This window comes from Saccopteryx leptura, chromosome 1, assembly GCF_036850995.1.
Source record: "Saccopteryx leptura isolate mSacLep1 chromosome 1, mSacLep1_pri_phased_curated, whole genome shotgun sequence".
Lineage (NCBI taxonomy): Eukaryota > Metazoa > Chordata > Mammalia > Chiroptera > Emballonuridae > Saccopteryx > Saccopteryx leptura.
Window position 1 is genome coordinate 296,607,079 of NC_089503.1, and position 23,200 is coordinate 296,630,278.

The 23,200-nt window shown below is 37.9% G+C and overlaps 1 protein-coding gene across 1 annotated transcript in view; it reads left to right on the forward strand.

The window, feature by feature from the left end:
- Window positions 1-22,820, forward strand: part of SLC5A8 (solute carrier family 5 member 8) — a 47,289-nt gene extending 24,469 nt beyond the window's left edge. Inside the window, exons 9-15 of the mRNA XM_066356832.1 lie at window positions 469-581; window positions 7,057-7,124; window positions 8,454-8,540; window positions 11,468-11,670; window positions 15,022-15,125; window positions 19,937-20,016; window positions 20,289-22,820. Coding sequence (XP_066212929.1) covers window positions 469-581; window positions 7,057-7,124; window positions 8,454-8,540; window positions 11,468-11,670; window positions 15,022-15,125; window positions 19,937-20,016; window positions 20,289-20,414 — 781 coding nt within the window. The 3' untranslated portion in view covers window positions 20,415-22,820. The remainder of the gene's footprint in view (window positions 1-468; window positions 582-7,056; window positions 7,125-8,453; window positions 8,541-11,467; window positions 11,671-15,021; window positions 15,126-19,936; window positions 20,017-20,288) is intronic.
- The last annotated feature ends 380 nt before the right edge of the window (window positions 22,821-23,200 follow it).

Consider the following 23,200-nt stretch of genomic DNA (forward strand, 5'->3'; position numbering starts at 1 on the left):
TGTTTTGAAGTCATTATGTACTAATACTGCATAATCTGTGTAGATTCTTTCCATAGACACTGAGGGATAATCGCAATATGAAGCAACATTAAATTATCCCTTTTTATTGTTAATCTTATGACTGTTGCCTGAATCATTGTTGGATAACAGCTTCCAGGAAGAGGATGTTGTGATCATTAAAAATAACATAGTAGATGGTGATGGAGGGAGACTTGACTCGGGGTGGTGAACACACAATGCAATATACAGATGATGTGTTATGGAATTGTACACCTGAAACCTGTATAATTTTATTAACCAATGTTACCCCAATAAATTCAATAACATTTCTTTTTAAATTTCAAAAATTATAGTAGAAATCTGGTTATAGTTCAGAAGTAACAGTTGGTTTTCCCCTTTCTCATCCCCGCTTAAGGTATCATAAAAGGTTAAATATTACAAAGTCAAAAGTTTCATTTCCCCTTACAGCACAGTGTCCTCCAGCATTAATGCCTTAGCAGCGGTCACCGTGGAAGATGTGGTCAAACCCAAGTTCAGCTCGCTTTCAGAGAGAGCTCTCTCTTGGATTTCCCAAGGAATGAGTAAGTTTCCATTTTCACAATTTCATTTTTTAGTTCTGGGAGATGATTTTTAGAGATAGTCTTTTGCATGGAAAATACAGAGTAAGAACCTCTGAGTGTAAATATATATATGTATGTATGCCCATACATTTGCCATCAAGATTTGGTAGACGTGTCAAACAGTTAATTGTCAGAAAACACAAAGAACGATTTCCAAGGGCCCTATTTGGCTCTCCTTTTCTATCTTCTTTCTAACCCTCATCTGTTAAAATTTTAGCCACGGGGGGGGGGGGGGGGGGGAGAAAAATTCAATCCCTTTCCTTTTCAACTTTAGACCAAAATTTTAAGAAATCCTAGTTTGGAACAAAGAGCAACACTTTTCCTATATTAGCTAAGAAGAAGCTGTCCCTTTAAGGTAATAGTCTGTGTGTATGAATTGAAGATAAAGAAACGGAGCATTAGGACTTTTGACCGGACTTAATTGTTCTGTTTTCACACATAGACTGTCCTAGAAATGGTCTATAAAATTGTGCAAGGAATGTTCAAATTCTTCTCTTAGATTATAGAACCTGATTAGGGGTTAAATATCAACTTGATTGAAAAGGTTTAAAGGCCTCCAGTTCCCAGATGACTCAAATATACTACCTGCAGAGGGGGATTTAATGACGGGCTCACTGGGCGTGCGCCCTGGGCCCCGACTTCTGAAGGGTCCCGCAAAACCCCAAATTTACACTTTTTTCTAATGACACCAAGTTTGGTTTCATATGTGCAATTTTAATTATGTACAAGTTTACAATCAGTGGTAAAACCTGATAGTATGTTTATATTTGCTTATTTTCATTATTTCATTACTATGCTGCATACTATACACATACTACCCTGCAGAGGCCTTGTGCGGCTGCACCCAGGGCCTCATCTGACCTTAATCTGCCTCTAACTATCTGACTCGAAGAAACCTGCTGAATGTACTTCATTCTTCATTTTTGACATCTAGGGTTTTCATGCTCTAGAATGAATGACTAACAACAACAAAAGAATCTTAACTTTAGTACAGTAATGCTAATAGACTACCAAAGAAATTGTAAATAATACCCTGCTTTGTGCCATAATTCTATATATAATTGCCATGACAATAGCCTGGAACAAGTACAGTGGTACCTTGAGATAATGAGTTTAATTCATTCTGTAACTGAGCTTGTGAGTCAGTCAGCTCATAAATCAAACAAATTTCTCCCATTTAAAATAACTGAAATAGATTTAACCCTCATCTGTTAAAATTTTAGCCACGTGGGAGGGGGGGAATTCAATCCCTTTCCTTTTCAACTTTAGACCAAAATTTTAAGAAATTCAAAATTTTAAGAAATCATATCTTCTGCTGCTTCTTTTGAGGCTAATGGTTCTTTCTTCTTCAAGTCGCCGAAAATTAAATATGCCTTTTCACATATACAGTCTCCGTCACTGTATCTCCTGCCAGCTCTTTCTTTACTAACTTTTCTTGTGTGCTACCATTTCACCACACCCTCTGAAACATCCCCAAACCATCCTAAATTATGAAAAAAGACATGTTTTTAATTAAGAAACACACATGTATACTTTACCAATGCATAACAAAATATATAAAATAAAAGAAAAAAGTGTTATTTAGTACTGTATTCTTACCTTGGAGACAGACGAGTGCGGCTAACGGAGGTGAATGGCAGAGGAGGAGGGAGGGAGTGATGCAGGCACTGTAGACACGTAAACTAAAACTGCACTTTCTTAACACTAAATATAAACTAAAACTGCATTTTCTTTACTTTAAACAAAACTAAAATTGCACTTTCTTTACTTAAAATGAAACCACAAAAAAATTAATTGTAAAAAAAATGCACTTTCTTACTTTAAACTTAACCTAAGCTTAACATTACGGATTTTTCATTTAATCATCACTGTTTTTGCCTTTTGGCTGCACTTTCAGCACTTTCACTTGCAGGATTTTTGAATAAAAATCTATCCAAAGAGGTTTGCTTTTGCCTGCCTTTTAAAATGTTTACGGAAATGTGACAAACAAGTGTCATTAAAAAGTGCTGAAGCAGACCAGTTGAAACTTTTTCTGGGTGTTTCTTTTCAATGAAACTTGAAAGCTTCTCCCACATTGCCGGCATGTCTTTAATTTCACTTGTAGAAATCACTTCCTCTGACTCTACCTCCTCCTCACTACTAATCTCTCGCAGAAGCTCCATTTGTTGCATCATCTGTAGCTCTTTCAACTTCTCAGTTGAGAGTTCCTCCTCATGTTCCTTGACGAGCTCGTTTACATCACCCTCATCTATCTCCAGACCCATCAACTTTCTGAGGGACACAATCTCCTCCAACGGTTCTTGGTCTTTGGTTCGAATCCTTCCAAGTCCCTGTGTGCAACAACATCAGGCCATAACTTTTTCCATGCTGAGTTCAAGGTTCTTGTAACTTCTTGCCATGCCAAGTCAATAATGCATAAACATGTCACGGTGTAGTAGTGATCTTTCCAAAACTCTTGAAGGGTTAGAATTGTATTCTCAGTCACCTCAAAGCAGCAGCAGAACAAATGCTTTGTGTAAAGCTTTTTAAAGTTGTAAATGACCTGCTGATCTATAGGTTGCAAGATTGAAGTCATGTTGGGTGGGAGGTAGAGGACTTTCATGAATTTGAACTCATCGAGAATGTCATCTTCAAGACCAGGTGGGTGGGCTGGAGCATTATCAAGGATTAGTAATGCTTTCCTCGGGTGTTTATTTTCTTGAAGATATCTCTTCACTGCAGGACCAAAGATGAGATTTACCCATTCAATAAAAAACTGCCACATAACCCATGCCCTAGCATTGGCGTGCCACATAACCTGCAGTTTTTCTTTAAGAGTCTTGCAAGTCTTAAAGGCTCCAGGATTTTTGGAATGATACACTAGCAGTGGCTTTACTTTTCAGTAACTGCTAGCATTTGCACACAATGCAAGGGTGAGATGGTCCTTCATGGGTTTATGGCCTGGCAGCTTCTTCTCTTTTGTGATGAAAGTCCTTCGGGGCATTTTTTTCCAAAACAATCCTGTTTTGTCACAGTTGAACACTTGTTGGGGGATGTAGCCTTCCTTTGTGATAAGCGCAGCAAAATGTGAGATGTACTCCTCAGCTGCCTTAACATCAGCACTCACAGCTTCACCATGCCTCCCTACCGAGTGGATGCCAGATCTCTTCTTGAAATTTTCAAGCCAGTCATGACTTGCCTTAAACGTATCTTCTGCTGCTTCTTTTCTGGAGGCTCCCAGGATAGGTTTTTCTGTTTCTGGTTGAAGATTTTGTTGAGGTTTGGGGAGATTTATCGGTATCGCTTCCTACCCCGCTATTACTCTGACGTCATCTCTCTATGCTGCTTCTTTTGAGGTTGATGGTTCTTTCTTCTTCAAGTCGCCGAAAATAATACGTGCCTTTTCACATATACAGTCTCCGTCACTTTATCTCCTGCCAGCTCTTTCTTTACTAATTTTTCTTGTGTGCTACCATTTCACCCACACCAGCAGAAGCTTCTCCTTTTCTTTATGGATATTTGTCCTTAATTGGGACAGAATTGTAGTCCCTTTTGCTGGATTTGCGCTTTTGATGGCATCCTTTTGTTTAAGGATGGTACAAATTGTAAATGTATTGCAGTCATACAGCCTTGCCAGTTCAATTACTTGTACACCACATTCATGTTTTTCTATTATTTCTTGCTTTACTTCTATTGACATCATTCTCTTCTTCTTCTCATCACTGTCCTTTACACTCACTTTCTTTGGCCCCATGATAGCACACAAGAAAAGTTAGTAAAAAAAATGCAAAAATGATGCAAGAACGAGTACAGCGCATGAGATTTGACTTGATTCTGTGTGTAACACGTGGAAAGAACAAGATGCTGGTGTTGTGCTGCTGTTACTGGACCCGTGCACCAACGCGCCAACTAGCGGCAGCTTCCCAAATCACGACTCGTATCTCAGAATTTCGCTCGGATCTTGAACAAAAATAAGGACCAAGTTGCAGCTCGTATCTTAAAAATTGTATGTTGGTCAGCTCGTATCTCAAGGTACCACTGTACTTAATTTATATTCTTCATTGTCCCCTAAATTTAAATAGTATTGTACCATTTTATTATGTACCCAGTTTTAATCCCAGAGTGTAACTTCAGAATAATTCAGTGCTTCCTGAAGAGTATTTAGATTGGCTCATTATGGGATTATTGAAGCTAGGTGGTTTAGTAGAATGAATAGACGCTTTTGAAGCCAGACAAACCCCATCTTGCTTCACTAATTTACTCACTATGAGGCTTGAGCAAACCCAATAAACCACTTGAGCCTCTGTTTCTTTATATGGAAAACAGGAAAAATATTTACCTTGAGGGACACTGTGAGGTTTAGAGAGAATGCATGTAGAATAAGAGGCATTCGCTGGGACTCAAAGAATGATGGTGCTGATGGTTAATAATAAGATTTTAAATTATTTTCTTAAGGTGTTTATAGTAAGGACTTCATAGAGAAGAACATGACAGATGATTTGTCTGTGTTTTCAATAACTTTGAATACCAACAGCTCCAATGGGGACCAATCATGAGCTATCAAGTGGAGAAAGATCAAGCTAATACTATTTATATTAGGATTCAGAGGCATTAAAATCATTGCAATAAGAGCTATTTGCAAAAAAATTAATATAAGGTTTATACTATACAAGGTTTAGGTACAATAAGATTATTTACCCAATTTTCTTAACCAAGGTATGAGGGTTAGTATAAGTTCAGGATAACATTATACAAAGAATGCACTTATTTTATGATGAAAATAAATTTCTCACTTTTCTATATTTTAAGTTTTATGTATGGGAAATTATACACATTGAGTGACTTCAGGTGACTTTTGCTGAATGGAAGTTTTTAAAAATAAAATTGGGGCAGGGCAAGTTTTCCTACCTTTTAATGGTGAAACATGTACTTGGAGAAAATTTGGGAAATACAGAAAGTCAAAAAAATCCCATAATCTGACCACCAGGGGTGGCTTGAGAGTTTCTATAAACAAGTTTTGGGGATAAAGTTCACAGAAGGGAGAATATAATACTACCTTTCTTTGCTAGCTTAACTGGAAAGGCTTGGAGCTGTTGATGGTGATTACGAGGTCCTCACCCACCCCTCTGTGTAGATCACCACTTCCCATAAGCCACGAACACTTAAAGTCAGAAGACTAATTTCTGATGTTTATCGTTCCCCTCCCCCACCATGTTGTACAGAGCAGAGTTGAGTTGTATACTTTATTTTGGCAAACTGAAAACACACCTGGGCCTTCCTTTATATATATAAAAGAAGTGTTGTTGGAGGATTAGATGAACACAATAGTTCTTAGCTTTAAAAATCCCTATTGCTAATTCTAGGGATTCTTTCCTTATATAACGTAATGTTGTAATTAATCCTCGGACAAAATATCAGGATTTTCTTTCCTTGTCACACACTACTGATTCTGTAGGAAAACACCCTTTCCTCTTTTAGCTGACTCTCATGTACGGGGCCATTCTTCACTTTAGTCATATTACTCACTTGGAATCAAAGGTGTGATGGCTTATTCCAGTGGTTCTCAAAGTGTGTGCCAGGGCACCCTGGTGCACCCTAGAAGATTTCCAGGTGCGCCCTACGGTGTTCCAGAGAAATATGTGCCTGTTGGGGACCAAAAAACCAACAGGGTTTTTGGAGTTTAGATTTTTAGGGGACAGAGGTGTGGGGAATTGGCTGTAAACTGATAGTGTGCTCAACCCCCCACCTCACTTATCTGATTAGGTTGCAAAAGGCTGTTAAGCTGGTTCTAGATTGTTTACATTACCCCTCAGGTTCCCCGGAAAGACTGGAGGCAAGTTTCTTCCATCCGTTGTTTGATGTAAAGTTAAGATGATATGTATGGTGGGGGTTTTCTGCACTCAACCCAATTAAATTAAAAAGAGAGGAATTTTACAATGTATTGATCAAGAAAATAAGAGTTTGCCTTTCAAATATATGCCCAAACATTGAGAAGTCACTAGGACACATCAGGCTCATGTTTCTCATAAACACAAGAATGAAAAAACTTTCGCGCCCAGACCTGCCGAATTTACAAGTCTTACTGAGAACGTACCTATATATATAACTTTTTTGTCATTTTATTTTTAACCTCTCTTTTTTTATGAATTCTAAAAAGCATAACTCAAAAAATGTAATATAAAAATGTTTTTTAATGTCAGAATAAATTTAATTTTGTTGTATTTATTTTGTTTAATTACCATAAAAGCACGCTTGGACTTTATTTTTTTTCTTTAATATTTGACTTAATTATTACAACATATTTCTCACAAATTTGTATATAGTGCGCCTATAATTATTTGTAGAATTTTACATGTGCTCTGACTTCAAAAAAGTTTGAGAACCACTGGCTTATTCTGTTGGAAATTCTAATCCTCCGGGTGTAGACTTTACACTGGCTTTTACATTGTCCATCTAGGTGTGCTGTTTGGAGCCCTGTGTATTGGAATGGCTGCTCTGGCATCCCTAATGGGACCTTTGTTGCAGGTAAGAGCTGACCCTCCAAGTGTTGAGTCATAATCGCTTTTTATTTTTAACCTTGATGTGACCATCCTTCTGGACTTCTCTTTTTATATATTTACACAAAGACTAAGAACAGAGATGACTAAATATTCTTTAAAAATTTTTTTAAATTAAATTTTCTATGTTGAAATAATTGTAGATTTACATGAAATTGTAAGAAGTAATACAGAGACCCCACATACGCGTTTTTACCTGCTTTCCTTCAGTGGTGACACATCGCGAAACGGGTGTACAGTATCACAGCCAGGATACTGACTTTGATACAGTCAAAAGATGGAGCATTTCCTTCACCACAAGGAGCCCTCATATTGCCTTTGATAGCCACCCCCACTTCTCTCTTGCTTCTAGTTCCTCCTTAACCCCTGACAACCACTAATTTGTTTTCCATTCCTATAATTTTGCCATGTCAAGTACGTTATATAAATGGAATCCTCGAGTATGTAACCTTTTGAGATTGGCTTCAGAGAAGTTGTGAAGTGACTCCTTCGGATTATATCCTGGGTCCACATCCTCCTCACGCACATTCTCTGTCACACTCCCCACTTTCCTTCCCTAGTTCATAAGGTTGGCTTCTTCTCTGTGAACAAATTCATATGTTTCTGATGCTTTTATAATCTTACCCACTTTCAAAAATGAGCTATCTGATTCTTGGGAACACAGCTCTTTGGGAAGTTTCGCCTGTTTGCATTTCTCCATTCTTCACATGGTAAATATTTTTCACTACCATGAGTTTGGTATCTATACATCAAAGCAAAGTTTGCAATTAGTCAATTAGATTTTAAATCTCTTCTACATAATTTGATCAGCCCCTTTTTAAATCATGGTTTTCATTCTTGTTCCACAGTTAGGGAACCAAGGACAGCATTGGGTTTCTTGGCCATCTGTGGTCGCTTAGCAGTATTTATCTACAATTCTGGTTTTGAGGAGGATTTTGAGACTATCAAAGCACAAAGGAGTGATGTTATTGATTGTTAAGGTCTGCAAGAACGATGCTGGGAGAAGTGTTGTCAGTCTCAACTCAGCATTCGTATGGGTGCCTCCACTGCCTCCTGAGTCTCCACCTCCTTACATTTTGCTTCCCTTACTGAGGATACCAGAAGGAGCATGTGGATACTTGAGACTATGAAGCAGAAGCTTCCAAGTTCTAGTGATCTCTTTGCCAGTGTGACAAGGCTGCTATTCTTTTTGGGAGGAGCCTGAATACTTTAAATCCTCATCCTGATGACATTACTTTGCAACATTTTTACTCTGGGTTTGAGATTTCTAATTGCTGACTTTTTATTATTTTCATAGGCAGCCCTCAGCATAATTGGCATGGTTGGTGGACCACTTCTGGCCTTGTTTTCTTTGGGCATTTTGGTTCCCTTTGCCAACTCAATCGTAAGTATAAAGAATGAATACGTGTAAAGCTTTCTTTCCAAAATCCAGTAGTAACAGCTTTACAATCTATTCTCAGTTATAAAGATGTGGTTTCTATGACATCCATCATTAGTGACTTGTCTCAATGACTTAAATTACTCATGTCAACTTTGCTGGGGTGCTCAGTAAAATATGATGCACTAGGACCCTGCATCTATGAAGCCAAATGAAAACTGTCAGGACAACATAGTGCAATTTCAAATATTCATGATATAGCTAAAGGGCAACATTTCTTGTGCATTTGTCTTTTTGTCCTTCTTGAAAATTAATCATTAGGAATTAATGAAGGAGACTGACAGGCTCAGGTATGAGAGATTTAAAGACAATACAGCTGAGGATACCTATGAATATCCACAGTACAGCGAAGAGAAGCAATAAGGTCTTCACAACCTTGACCGGAAAAGTTTCTACTCCTGATATTTAAAGCTGTAGCTCCAACAATACGGTTCTAGCCCCAAAGTGGTGATCATAATTGGGAATAGTATCCAAAAGAGGGAATAGCTCTGCTCTTCTGCAAGGATATATATTGATACACCTGTGCTTCAAAGGAACTAAATACTGTTTGGAATACATGCAATTAAAATGATGTATCTGAAAACTCACTGGTTCAGTTTTACCATCAGCTAAAATTCAGGAAAAACTGCTCATGTGCACAGTTGTTTCAGACCGATGTAGAATAACCGTGGAACGATGGCTTTATAGTTAGAATTCCATTTACCTCATAATGCATTAGGAATGAGTAAGGCAGATACTAATAAGGGATTTATTGTCATTATTATTAATTATTCTCAATGAAGTATCATATTAAAGGCTAGTTTGGTAGAAATTAATTGTAATGAAAGAGACTGGTTGTATCTACCCCAGAATATTAAAGCTTTGATTAGACTCTCTGCATTCTGAAGTGCATAGTGGCTTGTTGAGTGTCTGAAAATTTTTTTTAAAGATTGCCTTTAGGTTATTGACATTTATTTCCACCATGGGTTGCCTCCAGAAAAGCTGTAAATGAGTAGGTCTGACACATCCCATGTCCTTTTTAGAGAAATAAGATACTAGTATTTTTTATTAAAATAGGAAAGTACCTTTTTCTTTTTAACTACATCATTTTTCACCAGCAAAAAAACAACAACAAAACAAACAAACAAACAAAAAAACAACAACTACCCTTGCCTTGGAATGGACTTCTTCCTTCTCTCTCCCCCCCCTTCCTTCCTTTCCCTTCTTTGCTTTTCTTCCTCCCTTCCTTTCTCCTTCTTTATCTCCCCTCTCATTCATTTATTTATTCATTCATTCGTTCAATGAATATTTATTGGCTTAGAACTGTCCTGGGAGTAGAGAGCACTGAAAATTTCTGCTCACATGGGTTTTCTAATTTTGCATAGCCTTGATCAAGCTATGTATAATACTGAGAGTAAGCAAGCCAGCTGAGAGTAACAGCTGGCTACCCTACCATTCCAAATTTATATTGTTAAAAAATATTTATTGAATGTCTACAATATGTCCAGAACTGTATTATAAGTATCAGGGCATCAAAAATAAAGAAACTTTATTTTGGCGCTGGCTGGTGGCTCAGTGGATAGCGTGGACATCTCAGGCTCAACTCCCTGTCAGGGAACACAGGAGAAGTGACCATCTCCTTCTCTCCTTCTCCCTCTCTCCCTTCACTTCATCTTCTCCTCCCACAGACAGTGACTCAATTGATTTGAGCATTGGCCTCGGGTGCTGAGAATGGCTCAGTTGGTATGAGAGCATCAACCTGAGGCACTAACAATAGCTCAGTACTGGAGCACTGGCCCTAGACGGGGTTGCCAGGTGTATCCCAGTCAGGGAGCATGTGGAAGTCTGTCTCACTATCTCCCTTCCTCTCACTTAAAAACAATTAATTAATTAAAAGAAAAAATAAAGAAACCTAATTCTTCTTTCAAAGGTTTATGGCTCTGACCTTGTCAGCAACCTTCTCATTGTCTCATCAACACATTGTTGTTCATTTGTTTGTTTTTTTCTACCCTATGATTTTGCTTATGATTTCCCCCTTACTTCAAATATTCCCTCCTGTCCTCTCTATGTGGAGACTGGGGTACTGGCTGCCCTCTCTGATCATTATTCTTAAAGAAAGGATGGGGGGGGGGGATTCCACCACAGAGGATAGGGCTTCCCAGCTCTAGGGTTCCTTCTGTCCTCATCATTTGGAACTAGGGTTGGAATCATTCATGGGTGGGCAGAATGCCTGGGTTACAGGTGAAGAGTAGGGGCAGGGGACCTAATTCTTCCACAGTTTGAGAAAGCAAATGTCTTTAGAGAGGATATCTCTATTTATCCCTAGAAATATTTGTCTTGGTTGTATGTACCATTGCTGTCATTTGTGAAAACTGCTTGCTATTTCCCCTCTATTCACCCTATAGCACACACAGTTCTAGCCGTGCATGCTGTTAAGTATAGGATTAAATTCTGTGCACGCTTTCTTCCTTATAGTCTGTGGCTCATGTGGCATGCTGTTTGTTCACAAATTAAATAAAAATAGAGTCGGCCTGGTGTCAAATCTCGTAGTTATCCGGGTAGAAAGAGACAAGGAGGCCAGAACAAAGTGCAAGCTTTGGAAACAGAGTGGAAGGAATGGAAGTATGTGACATATGAAAAGAAAAATGGGCAGAAATTGGTGATTGGCTAGATAGGAATGTGAAGAAAGGGAATGGGGTTACAGAGTCCTCGGGGCTGAGGAATCAGTGCCCGTCCTGCCCTTGACCAGAGGTAGGGATCTTGTGAGGTGGAACAGTTTTAGAAGGAAGCTGGTAAACTTGATTTAGACCATGTTGAGCTTAACCTTCTAATGTGAATTTCCATCTCAAAGCAAACTATGTTGTTTTCATTTTAAAAATACTCTTGTTTTGCAGGGAGCCCTTATTGGTCTGATGGTTGGATTTGCTGTTTCTTTCTGGGTGGGAATTGGAGCTCAACTTTACCCTCCACTTCCTGAGAGAACACTGCCACTAAGCCTTGAAACCTATGGCTGCAATAGCACATATAATGGGACAGATGGGATGACAACAGGAATACCACTTTCTACTAGTACCTTTCAAATGAGCAACGTCGGAAGGTACTGAATTTAGCTTTAAAATGTCATAATTTAAAAATGTGTGTAACAGGTTGAGAACCCTAGTTGCTTTTTGTCTTACCTGCAATTCTGTGATTTACACATAATTCTGAAATGAGAAGAGTCCATATGGCTTCCTAGCTATAATATTTTGTTCAGAAAGAGCAAAAAAAAAGTTATATTTTCTAAGTTTCTATGGAAATTTTTGCCTCACCTACAGCTTTGGAGAAGACTTGAATAGTAGCGATGACAAAAATTCTATTATGGTTAAATGCTATGAAATACCAGGTCTTGTTGAATGAAAAAAACTGTATTTGTCAGTTGAACAACTTTTAAAATGAAAAGCTCAATTATAAAAACAAATAAAAAACATTGTTTATACAGTCTTTGAAGTATATAGCCTTTACTAACTAAAAGCTACAATTATCTACATATGATGGAAGTTTCCATTTGCTCAGTTTTAAAGATTCCAAATACTGATGTTGTCTGGTTTAATGAAATGATGTAGACTTGTTGGTAGATAAGTGTTTTATTGGATAGCAGATATGAGAGGAAGGCTTTCTTTAGTGGGTATACAGTTGACTCTCGAACAACACAAGTTTGACCTGTGCGGGTTCACTTATACACAGATTTTTTTTCCAATGAAAACATACCGTATTGTAAATGTGTTTTCTCTTCTTTATGATTTTCTTAGTAATATTTTCTTTAGTTTACTTTATTCTAAGAATATAGTATATAATAGATATAACATACAAAATATTTGTTCATTTACTATTAATGTAATTGTAAAGGCTTTAGGTCAACTGTAGGCTATTAGCAGTTAAATTTTGGGTCAATCGCCTGACCTGTGGTGGCGCAGTAGATAAAGCATCGACCTGGAACACTGAGGTCGCTGGTTCAAAACCCTGGGCTTGCCTGGTCAAGGCACATATGGGAGTTGATGCTTCCTGCTCCTCCCTCCCCCTTCTCTCTCTCTCTCTCTCTCTCTCTCTCTCTCTCTCTCCTCTCTAAAAATTAATAAAGAAAAAAAAATTAAAAAAAAAATTTTGGGTCAATCTTAAGTTACACATAAATTTCTGACTGCACAGGTAGTTGGGTCAATTGTGTTAATGTCCAGCCTGAAACATAAATTCCCTGGATATGTCCAAAGACTGTAAATATGAAGCCATGGCCCTTAAAGTATTGACATGGTTCTTACTTGCCTCGAATGAAACCATTATTGAACCATTTCCTTTGAGTCAAGACATGATATCCCTCTCTCAAAATGGAGCACTCTTTTATTATTATTATTATTATTATTATTATTATTTAAAATGGAGCACTCTTGAGAGGAGTAGTGTGACCATTATTAGTGGTTCATGATGTGCTGGGGGAAATTCAGCTCTGATAATGTTTGTCAGTGGGAGTTCAAGGCTGGAACTCTAAATGGGTAGAGACTAATGGCAGTCCCAGAGCCCGGGGTATATTTAGAGAGATTCGGCTTGGTGGGTTGCTGTGGGGAGAGGGGTAAGGAAATTCAGAAGGCAGTCTAGACAAGCATGAAAGCACTGATGAGGGATGTGTTGGGATGTCATTAGATAGAATCAGCTGGGGATAAAAGATTAATGGAAGGGTAACTGGGAGGACAGTGTGTACTTCTTTTCTTCTTTTTATTCATTTTAGAGAGTTGAGCAGAGAGAGGAAGGGAGAGAGAGGAAAAGAGAGAGAGGAAAAGAGAGAGAGGAAAAGAGAGAGAGAGAGAGAGAGAAGGGTAGGAGGAGGAGCAGGAAGCCTCAACTCCCGTATGTGCCTTGACTGGGCAAGCCCGGGTTTCCAACCAGCGACCTCAGTGTTCCAGGTTGATGCTTTATCCACTGCACCACCACTGGTCAGGCTAGGGTGTACTTCTTACTTCACAATTGTGCTTATTATTTGTTCTGGCTATGTAAATATCTCTCCTAATTTTAGAGTCTAAGAAAAGAATGGTTATTTGCATTCCTGAAATAAATAAATGAGCTGAGGTTTACTGTGTGTCTGGAACCATAATAATCACTTTTGTATGTTAGCTTATTTAGAAAAAACAATAAGCTAATAAACAAAAATTTTTGAGCATAAAGTAAGGAGGAGGAAGAGCCTGACTCAGCCCTGGACTTGCTGTTGATGCGGTATCTATAGAAAGTCTTCCCTTCCCATTCACTGTGGTTCCTGCCTTACATAAAATTATAATTTAGCTGGAGAGAGTGTGTTAATATATACAAAACAACTCAGTAAGAATAATAACTAGTGCCTGGTAAATAACTAATAAATACTTAATGATTGTTAAAAAATGAATATAAACAAATTTGGAGTGTAGATTAGCACAAAGACTTCAGGGACGTAGTACTATTTGGAGAATGCAGAGGATGGCAAGAGGTAGAAGGTCTGGAAAGTCATTCTTGTCACAGAAAATGACCAGAAGGAAAGTTGGACAAGAAAATAAACTATTAAACAATACGCTGAGATAAATGGTATTCCCAGGCTGTCATGGGAGCCAGGAGGAGGAAGAGCCTATTACTGGATGGAATAAAGGAACCCTTTTAAGAAGAATATTACATGAACAGGAGTTAATTAGGTGAACAAGGTTGGGCAGAAGGGACAAAAGGAAGGAGTGTACATTGCAGAATGGAGAAACAGTGCACGCAAAGGCAGGAAGGCCTGAAGCCACATGACATCTCAGGAAATCATACATAGGTCAGTTTCACTGAAGATGAAATCAGACACCTTTTGGTTGCCTAGCTGCTGGGTTTCAGCTACCCAGATTCAGTTTTTATTTTTCAAGAGTCTAATGCTTGCTCAGAGTGCGCTTCAGTCTGCTGGTGTCGACCTCCCTCTAGGATGCCTTCTTCAACAACTTTTTTGTCATTCGGATCTCAGTTCAAATTTCACTTCTTTACAAAGGCTTTCTTGAACCACACATTAGGATGTAGTTCCTTCTTTCACCCTGTTAATGTAACATTATCATGTTTTCTTTTCTGGACAGCACTTTCCATCCGTGGAAATTATTATACTTTTTATTAGTTTACTTGCTTATTGTATTTATCTCTCCAACCTTATCTACCTTTTTAATGATAGACTTTCAAATGACAAGAACAGTGCCTGAGACATCAATCACAGTGGAAAGAATACACGTGGACTTCTAGTATGACAGCATAGGGTTGAGGTTAAGTCATACTTTCAATTCCAGATCCAATAAGATAATATTGGGACAGAAGATTATGACATTAAAATCATTGCTAAATATTATATATATTTTGACTTTGCCCTGAGGATTGTTGACCCTCTTAGTTTCTAGTAGCATCCCATGAATGCTTATAGTTATGCCCTACTCTCTCTTAGGACGCCACTGATGGACAACTGGTATTCTTTATCATATCTACACTTCAGTACCATTGGAACTTTGGTGACAATACTTGTGGGAATACTTATCAGCTTACTAACAGGTAACTATCTAAGCATTAGTACTGTTGTATTTATTTACCTCTACATCAATTTTTACTATACTAGTTTTATACTTATTTATGTTATTTCATTATAGTCCTATTAACAGCTCGTTCAAGTGTTTGTTTTATTTTACTCAGGGGAAATTTGAAAGCCAAAGACTCATCTCCATTTGAATCTTTGTTATGCCATTTACTTAGCTGCATGAACTTGGGAGAAGTCTATCTAGCAACTTGGAGCCTCCACTATCTTTTGAGTGAAATGAGATTGACCTTCTTATCTCACAGGCTGCTTTCAGACAAAAATAAAATGCTTGAAAGCAATGGTATATAGCTACTACAATGCTAGGGATTTTACACATATTGGTACAACAAGCCTGTGTTGTCCCATACTATCCTTTGTAAACTGTAAAGAAGTACACACGGGTAAGGGATAATGATTATAATCTTCATCTCTAAATAGTGTGTGAAGGCTATTTTCAGATGTTCATGTTCTTTTTTTTATTTTTATTTTGTGACAGAGATAGAGACAGAGAGAGGGACAGACAGACAGAAAGGGAGAGAGATGAGAAGCATCAATTCTTCTTGCGGCTCCTTAGTTGTTCATTGATTGCTTTCTCATATGTGCCTTGACTGAGGGGCTATCTCAGATTGAGTGACCCCTTGCTCAAGCCAGTGAGCGACCTCGGGCTCAAGCTGGTGAGCTTTTTGCTCAAACCCAATGAGCCCGCGCTCAAGCTGGCGACCTTGAGGTTTTGAACCTGGGCCCTCCACATCCCAGTCCTATGCTCTATTCACTGCACCACCACCTGGTCAGGCCAGACGTTCATGATCTTTAAAAAGTAATTTTAAAAACATCAAATGGATAATACACATGGTATGTACTGCTCTCTTAGGTTGCGGTGGAACTGTTATCCTGGGGCTCCCATTTGTCCTCACTGCATGAATTTCCTTGGTCCTCTCCTGTGTTAGAGTCCCTGCCATCTGCAGCCCATCCCTCCTAATTCTTGTTGACTGATTAATTGAATGTTGTGCTTGGAAAAGAGATTATGGAAATAATGCCTGCTTGAAAAAAAAAAGATCTTTAATTCTCCCTTATACTTAAAAATTTTTTATTGAATTTATTGGGGTGATATTGGTTAATAAAGTTATGTGGGTTTCAGGTGTACAATTTTGTAATACATCACCTGTATACTGTTTTGTGTGTTCACCACCCCAGGTCAAGTTTCCTTCCATCACCATTTATCCCCTCTTTGCTCTCAGTTGAAAATAACTTTGTTTCTGAGAGGACATCTTAATTTTCTTTGTTTATTATGTTTTTGTTGAGAATGCCAGTGTCACGCTACCTGCTGACCCTTTGCATGTGACCCACTTCACAATGACTGCCTGGCCCTAGGCCTTCAGTAGGGTCCTTTCGATCTGAAGACCCATATCCTTCAGTTCTAGGGCATTTTCCAAGATTATTTCTTTTGTAATTTCCTGCTATTTTCTGTTTTCCTCTTTCTGGAAACTCTCAATAGCCAAATGTTTGAGCCTTGGATAGTTCTTAAAATGTTCTTATCTTTTCTCTCCTATTTTCCATCTCTGTGCCTATTAGGTCTACTGCATGGGATATATTTTTTCAATTACTTTTCCACCAGTTCTCAAAGGAGCACTCTGATCCAGCCTTGAGAATGGTCTGTAAGGGAAGGAGGGCAGGTGGGAGGCCCCTGCAGTCATCCAGGTGAGCGGCCACAGTGGCTCGGACCCGGCTAGTAGTGTGGACTTGGTGAAAAGTACGGGGTTCTCTAATTTTCTATATTCCCTCACACATACATATATGTCCAGGCAACCAGACCAGGGGAAGGCAGTTCCACTGTCCTCTTTAGCAAATGTGTAATAACTAGTTAGAAATCCTACAGTTTGTTCAAATATGTGTGATATCTTTCTTTGCTTTATGCTACTAAGCTACCAGCGCTGTGACACTTTAAGGAATCTTACTATTATTATTTTTTGCAACTTGAATAGCACTGTCTTTCAAACATCTGACACTTGTATAATAATTATTATGTTCATAATTAGTAATTATGTATTACAATGCATAATTATTATGCATTTATAATAAAGGTGGTAGCTATTTGTACCTCTTAAACAATTTTAATTTATTCTTTTTATTTTCAAAAAGGAAATGTGCTTTCTCTCATAAATGAAATTACCAGCACAGTCGGTTTTTTCTCTTATCTGTTTTTATATAAAGGGTGGTACAAAAGTAGGTTTACAGTTATTCATAAGGAAAATAGACAATTATTAATAGATAATAATAAAAGAATAAACTCTGTTGAGAGTAATCACATCTATAAATCTACTTTCGCCCCACCCAATATTTTAAGGCAGATTTTAAACTCACCAATAACCTAGTTGTTCACATCTGGACTGTAGCTAGCCAATCTTCCTATATTTTGGTTCTTATTTAACCCAATTTTTTTTCTTTAAGAATGGGATATTACCCTTTTTCTTTCCTTAAGTGCTTTGCTTCTCATAACCGATATGCAACTATATATTTTGTTTTAAAAAGTAATGTTCTCTCCCGGTAAACAGGCATCCAGTGATAAAAAAAAAAACCACATCCACTTCATGAATTTCATAAGTATCTTATTCCCACTCCACCACAACTCCTTGGGAAAAAATCTAGAAACCTAAAATTCTGATGCTCCTTGGGAAGTATATTTTTAAATCTACTGTAGGATACTAGGAACCTGTCCAAATCCAGGCCAGCCAGGCTTGGTGGGTGTCTCAGCTAACACTAAGCATGTACACTGTGAGTGTGTTTCTGCACCAGAAAGTGGGGCACACAATTCCCTAAGTAGACTGTGAGCTGTGAGTGTGATGATGGTTCTAGTCTCCGCCTCTCCAGCATATAACAGAGTCTCTAGCACATGTTAGGCATGTAACAATGTTGAGCGAATCAATTTAAAGTTGACCTCATCTGGAGAATGGCCAAAGTTTGTTTGTTTGTTTGTTTGTTTATTTATTTATTTATTTAGAGGGAGAGAGGCAGAGACAGACTCCTGCATGTGCCTCCAACCAGGATCCACCTGGCACCCTCACTAGGGGGCCATGCTCTGCCCATATGGGGCATTGCTCTGTTATAAACGGAGCCACTGAGTTGGAGGCCATGGAGCCATCCTCAGTGCCAAGGGCCAGCTCATTCCAATTGAGCCATGACTACAGGAGGAGAAAAAGAGAGAGAGAGAGAGAGAGAGAAGCAAGATGAGGAGGGGTAGAAAAACAGATGGATGCCTCTCTTGTGTGCCCCGACTGGAAATCGAACTCAGGACATCCACATGCTGAGCCGACCCTCCACCACTGAGCCAACTGGCCAGGGAAGTTCCCAAAATTAAAATAGTATTTTTACTAAATAGTGCTTCTCAAACAGTCCAGGACATAATGATTGCTTTGGGATTCTGGTAAAAGTCAGCATTCAATATCCCCATCCCAAAGGTTCTAATTGGGTCAGTCCAGGTTGGAATCTAGAATCTGCATTTTAAGTATTCTGCTTGGGTGATTTTGGTAGAATAGTTTGAGAACCACTCTTTGAGATGCATAGTTTTAAAAACATCCTCTTTGATCCACAAATAAAATAACAAACCAAAGCAAAACCTTAGGGAAGAGAATTTGGATCAAATACTAATTATCATGTTTTTATTTAAATAATTAATTCAACAATTCATAATTTCCTGCATTTTTTCATACATATCTACATTCATAGTCACTAAACTGGGAAAAGCAACTTCACCATCTAAAGCAGAGGCAGATAGATGGTTTGGTATTTGATCAGAAGATCATGAAAAATGCTTCTACCCCCTTTTTTTTGTATTTTTCCAAAGTGAGAAGCAGGGAGGCAGACAGATAGACTCCCACATGCGCTCAACCAGGATCCACCCAACATGCCCACTAGGGGGTGTTGCTCTGCCCATCTGGGGCGTTGCTTCATTGTGACCGGAGCCATTCTAGCGCCTGAGGCAGAGGCCATGGAGCCATCCTCAGTTCCCGGGGCCAACCTTGCTTCAATGGAGCCTTGGCTGTGGGAGGGGAAGAGAGAGACAGAGAAAAAGGAGAGGAGGAAGGGTGGAGAAGCAGATGGACGCTTCTCCTCTGTGCCCCAGCCAGGAATTGAACTTGGGACTTCCACATGCCGAGCTGACGCTCTACCGCTGAGCCAACTGGCCAACTGGCCAGGGCCCATGAAGGATGCTTTTAAACCAGTTTTCCTCCCAGTATTGGGTGGGATGACTCATTCTCTAGTTGAGTACCAGATGAGGTAGATTGGCTTGCATTTTTCTTTAACCCTTTGAGTAGTACGAACATTCATGAACGTCCTCATGCCTCCTGACCATCCAGAGTATGATTGATTTATTTTAAAAATGTGTAAGGCAACATTAAGAAAAGGCAAATGTATGTTCTTCTTGTTTCCATAAATTGGTTATCAAACAAACACGATTTTAAGTTAATAAAACTGGAACTAATTTCATTTTTTGGAAAAAAAAAAACAACTCACTCCCCAGGGTCAGTGAGCATGAAAAGAACTCACTACTCAAAGGGTTAAACACTGGACTCATACTGATCACAGTGAGAACCTTGCAGAATCTGAAACTGACTGAGGCAGAGGAAATGGTAGACTAAGTCTCCAGTACCTTTTAAAAGATTTTTTATCTCTTTGTGATTCATGAGTGTGTCGAGTTGAATGTGCACAAGTTAAATACCCGTATGATGTACCATCACTGGGTAGTTATAGTTATCCTTTTAACAATGTTAATAATGTATATGTTTTTCAGGAGGAAGAAGACAAAATATAGACCGCAAATTTCTACTGACTAAAGAGGACTTTTTATCCAATTTTGACATTTTCAAGAAAGTAAGTTAGCTTTCTTGTTTTTTTTCTTTTCTCAAATTAGTAAGACTGATTTTTATCACCTGGATAGACTATTTAGTCTTCATACTCCTTCGAACTTTGATGGACAAGGAAAGTATTTGCCCTGTTTATGATGTTTTTTATAGGTCTCTCTCAGTAAACTACAAAGCTGAGTTAGAGAAAGAAAAGCAGTAGTAACATTCATTCTAATTGTTTAGAATTGAATGAATGAAGAGTTTCTTTTTTCTATTCACCATGTTAACATTTTCTTTTAGGAGAATGAAGTTTTAAGCTATAAATCTCATCCAGTAGAAGATGGTGGAACTGATAATCCTGCTTTCAATCACATTGAATTGGACTTCACAGATCAAAGGGACAAGATCAATGGGACTCATCTGTGAAGCAGCTGTGATACTAGATGATCTTAGAGTGTCCTGGTTTTATATGTTTTCTAAAATAATTTGATCAGGTTTATATACACACACACACACATATACACTGCTCACAAAAATTAGGGGATCAGGAAACGTGCAGATACACCAGTACTTTCAGCCTTTTGTATAATACATTTTCACCGATGAAATAAAATTTGGTTTTGCATCTCGTTTGCATAATCAAACAACTTTCTCTTATTTGTCATTTTTCTGATGTTCTTATTTAATAAAAAAATCAAATGCTTCTTTTTTTACGCTTCATATTCATTTTGAAATATCCCCCAATTTTTGTGAGCAGTATATTTTTGCTATCATCAGCGTTTTGGGGGACACTTTTGGGAGATAAGATTTTGTTGAAGCCAAGTCCAAACTTCCCACACTACTACACTCATTCACTGATGCTACTCTGGAATTCAGAGTTTCAGCATCGGCATTTCTCTCTCACACTTTTTTATTTCCATGAACCTACAGTTGTGGAAGTTATAAAAGTTATGACTCCCTATGTGTCAAAAGGCTAATACGAACAAAGACACACCTACTTGATGGTCAAAAGCAAAATTTTAAATTCAGGCCTTATTCAAAATATTTTCCACGCTTTCGGTGCTAGCATATGTTTTGGAGGTTTGCCGAAATAATAATGTTGAAAAGAGCTTTTCTCCCTCCTACTATACACTCTACTCTTAGAGAGCAATGAGATGACAGGTCAGTGTTGTATCTTTGCTTCTCATTGACCCTTGTCAGCCCAGAACACATAGAAGCCTTGGAACCAATTCTGGCTCAGGAAGGTGGTGATAAGAAACATACTGTTTGGGATAGAACATGGGTCCAATGATCAAGGTCTTCTTGGTGCTATGCTTCTATTCTTATACCTTTTTGCTTGTTAGCTAGAGTTCCCGGCCACTGGCTGCTTGCGTTGCCTTTCTTAGACTCTAGTTCTTACTGGCATTGCTAGTTTCTTACCCATCCACTTTGGTTTTCTTGTACACTTTGCTTGTGCTTGCCTTCCTAATTTCCTGTTTACTCTATTGTCTTGAGACACCCTGTGTAAATCATGCTAACCCACATCCTGGTTCACTAAGTCCCAGCCTATAAATTATAAACACCTATGAGCCTGATATTGACTAAAGTACCTTCAACATAGGTACTTATGGATTTGGTGATTCAAGGACATTTACATGATTAAAAATGTTTAAGCTCTATGGAGTTAGATGATTATATGGAATGCTATTAAGTTGAACTTTTGAATGTCAACTACTTTGTAATCAGTCGAATTTAATGATGTATATGGTTAGAAATCTTGAATTCTAGTATATTCACCCAGTTAAAGAGCTAAATCACACAGGCAAACACTACTATTTTTCCTCAATGTTCTGAAATTACTGAATATATGCTTTTCTCATGTTTTAACATTTCACATAGTAGTCTCAAAGTACAGTTTGTTTATGTTGCTACATTTCTAGCTAAGAGTCTGGAAGGGCTTTCATCAATGACTATTTTTTCTTTATAGCATCCACATTTGATGTTGTTTAGACAGGTTCTTTTGGCTTTGCAATAATTTAAGAAATATTTAAGTAAGTACATTAAAATATTAAAATTTTTTTACCTTTGATTTGAGAAAGGAAGAGAGAGAGAGAGAGAGAGAGAGAGAGAGAGAGAAGGAGAGAGAGAGAGAAGCTCCAAATTATTGTTTCACTTAGTTGTTCCATTTAGTTGTGTACTCATTGATTGCTTCCCCTACGTGCCCTGACTGGGGGTTGACCCCACAACATCTGGTGTGCCAGGACAACGTTTTATCCACTGATCCACTCAGCCAGGACCAACATTTTTTATAATTAAATAATTTTTTGCTTATTTCCTGATATTTAGGTAAGTATACTCTGCACATTTATAGAGGCCAATTGAAAATGAAAAGAAGTAAAAAATAGGAAGCAGCATTCATCCAAAACAGAGAGATTTATATACATTTAAATTAATAATGTTTTCCTGTATTTCATATGTATATATATGTTATTTCAATCAATATATTTGTAAACATACACTGGATTTTGTAAATCTATAAGTTTTAATGAGTTAAAGACATACTTTTGTTTTATGTATGATTTGAACTACTGTTATTTATTTAAGAATTCTAAGTGCACATGTGTGTCAAAGTCTTCAATTTTTCAAATCAAAATCAGATTATTTAGATAATTCTTTCTCTTATCTGACTGCCAAGGGATTTTGCAGTGTATTCTTAATGAGAGAAGGTTCTTCCATTCTTGTCCACTGTCTTTTACCAAAGTATATCTTGGTGCTATTAGGAACTGTTGATCTTTTGCTTTTATAAATACATGAGTGCCAGATATAATTCTTAATAAATCAAAGTTATGTTATTATTAATGATTTTTAAAATTTAATTTAATCAAAAATTTTTTCACTGATTTTGAGAGAAAGAGGGAGAGAAAGGAATAGAGAGAGAGAAAGAGAAGCATCAACTTGCTGTTCCACTTAGTTGTTTCATTTAGTTGTGCACTCATTGATTGCCTCTCCTATGTGCCCTGACCGGGGATCGAACTGTGACCTTGGTGCACCAGGATGACACTATCCATTGAACCACCCAGCCAGGGCCTGTTATTATTAATTATTAAAAATTATTTATCTGATCAAAATCTTTGCACACAATCAAAGAGATAAAAGTTACTACATTATAATAGAAATGAAATAATCTAATGTTCTTAATTTTCAACACAACAACCCTAATGGGAGGGAAAAGC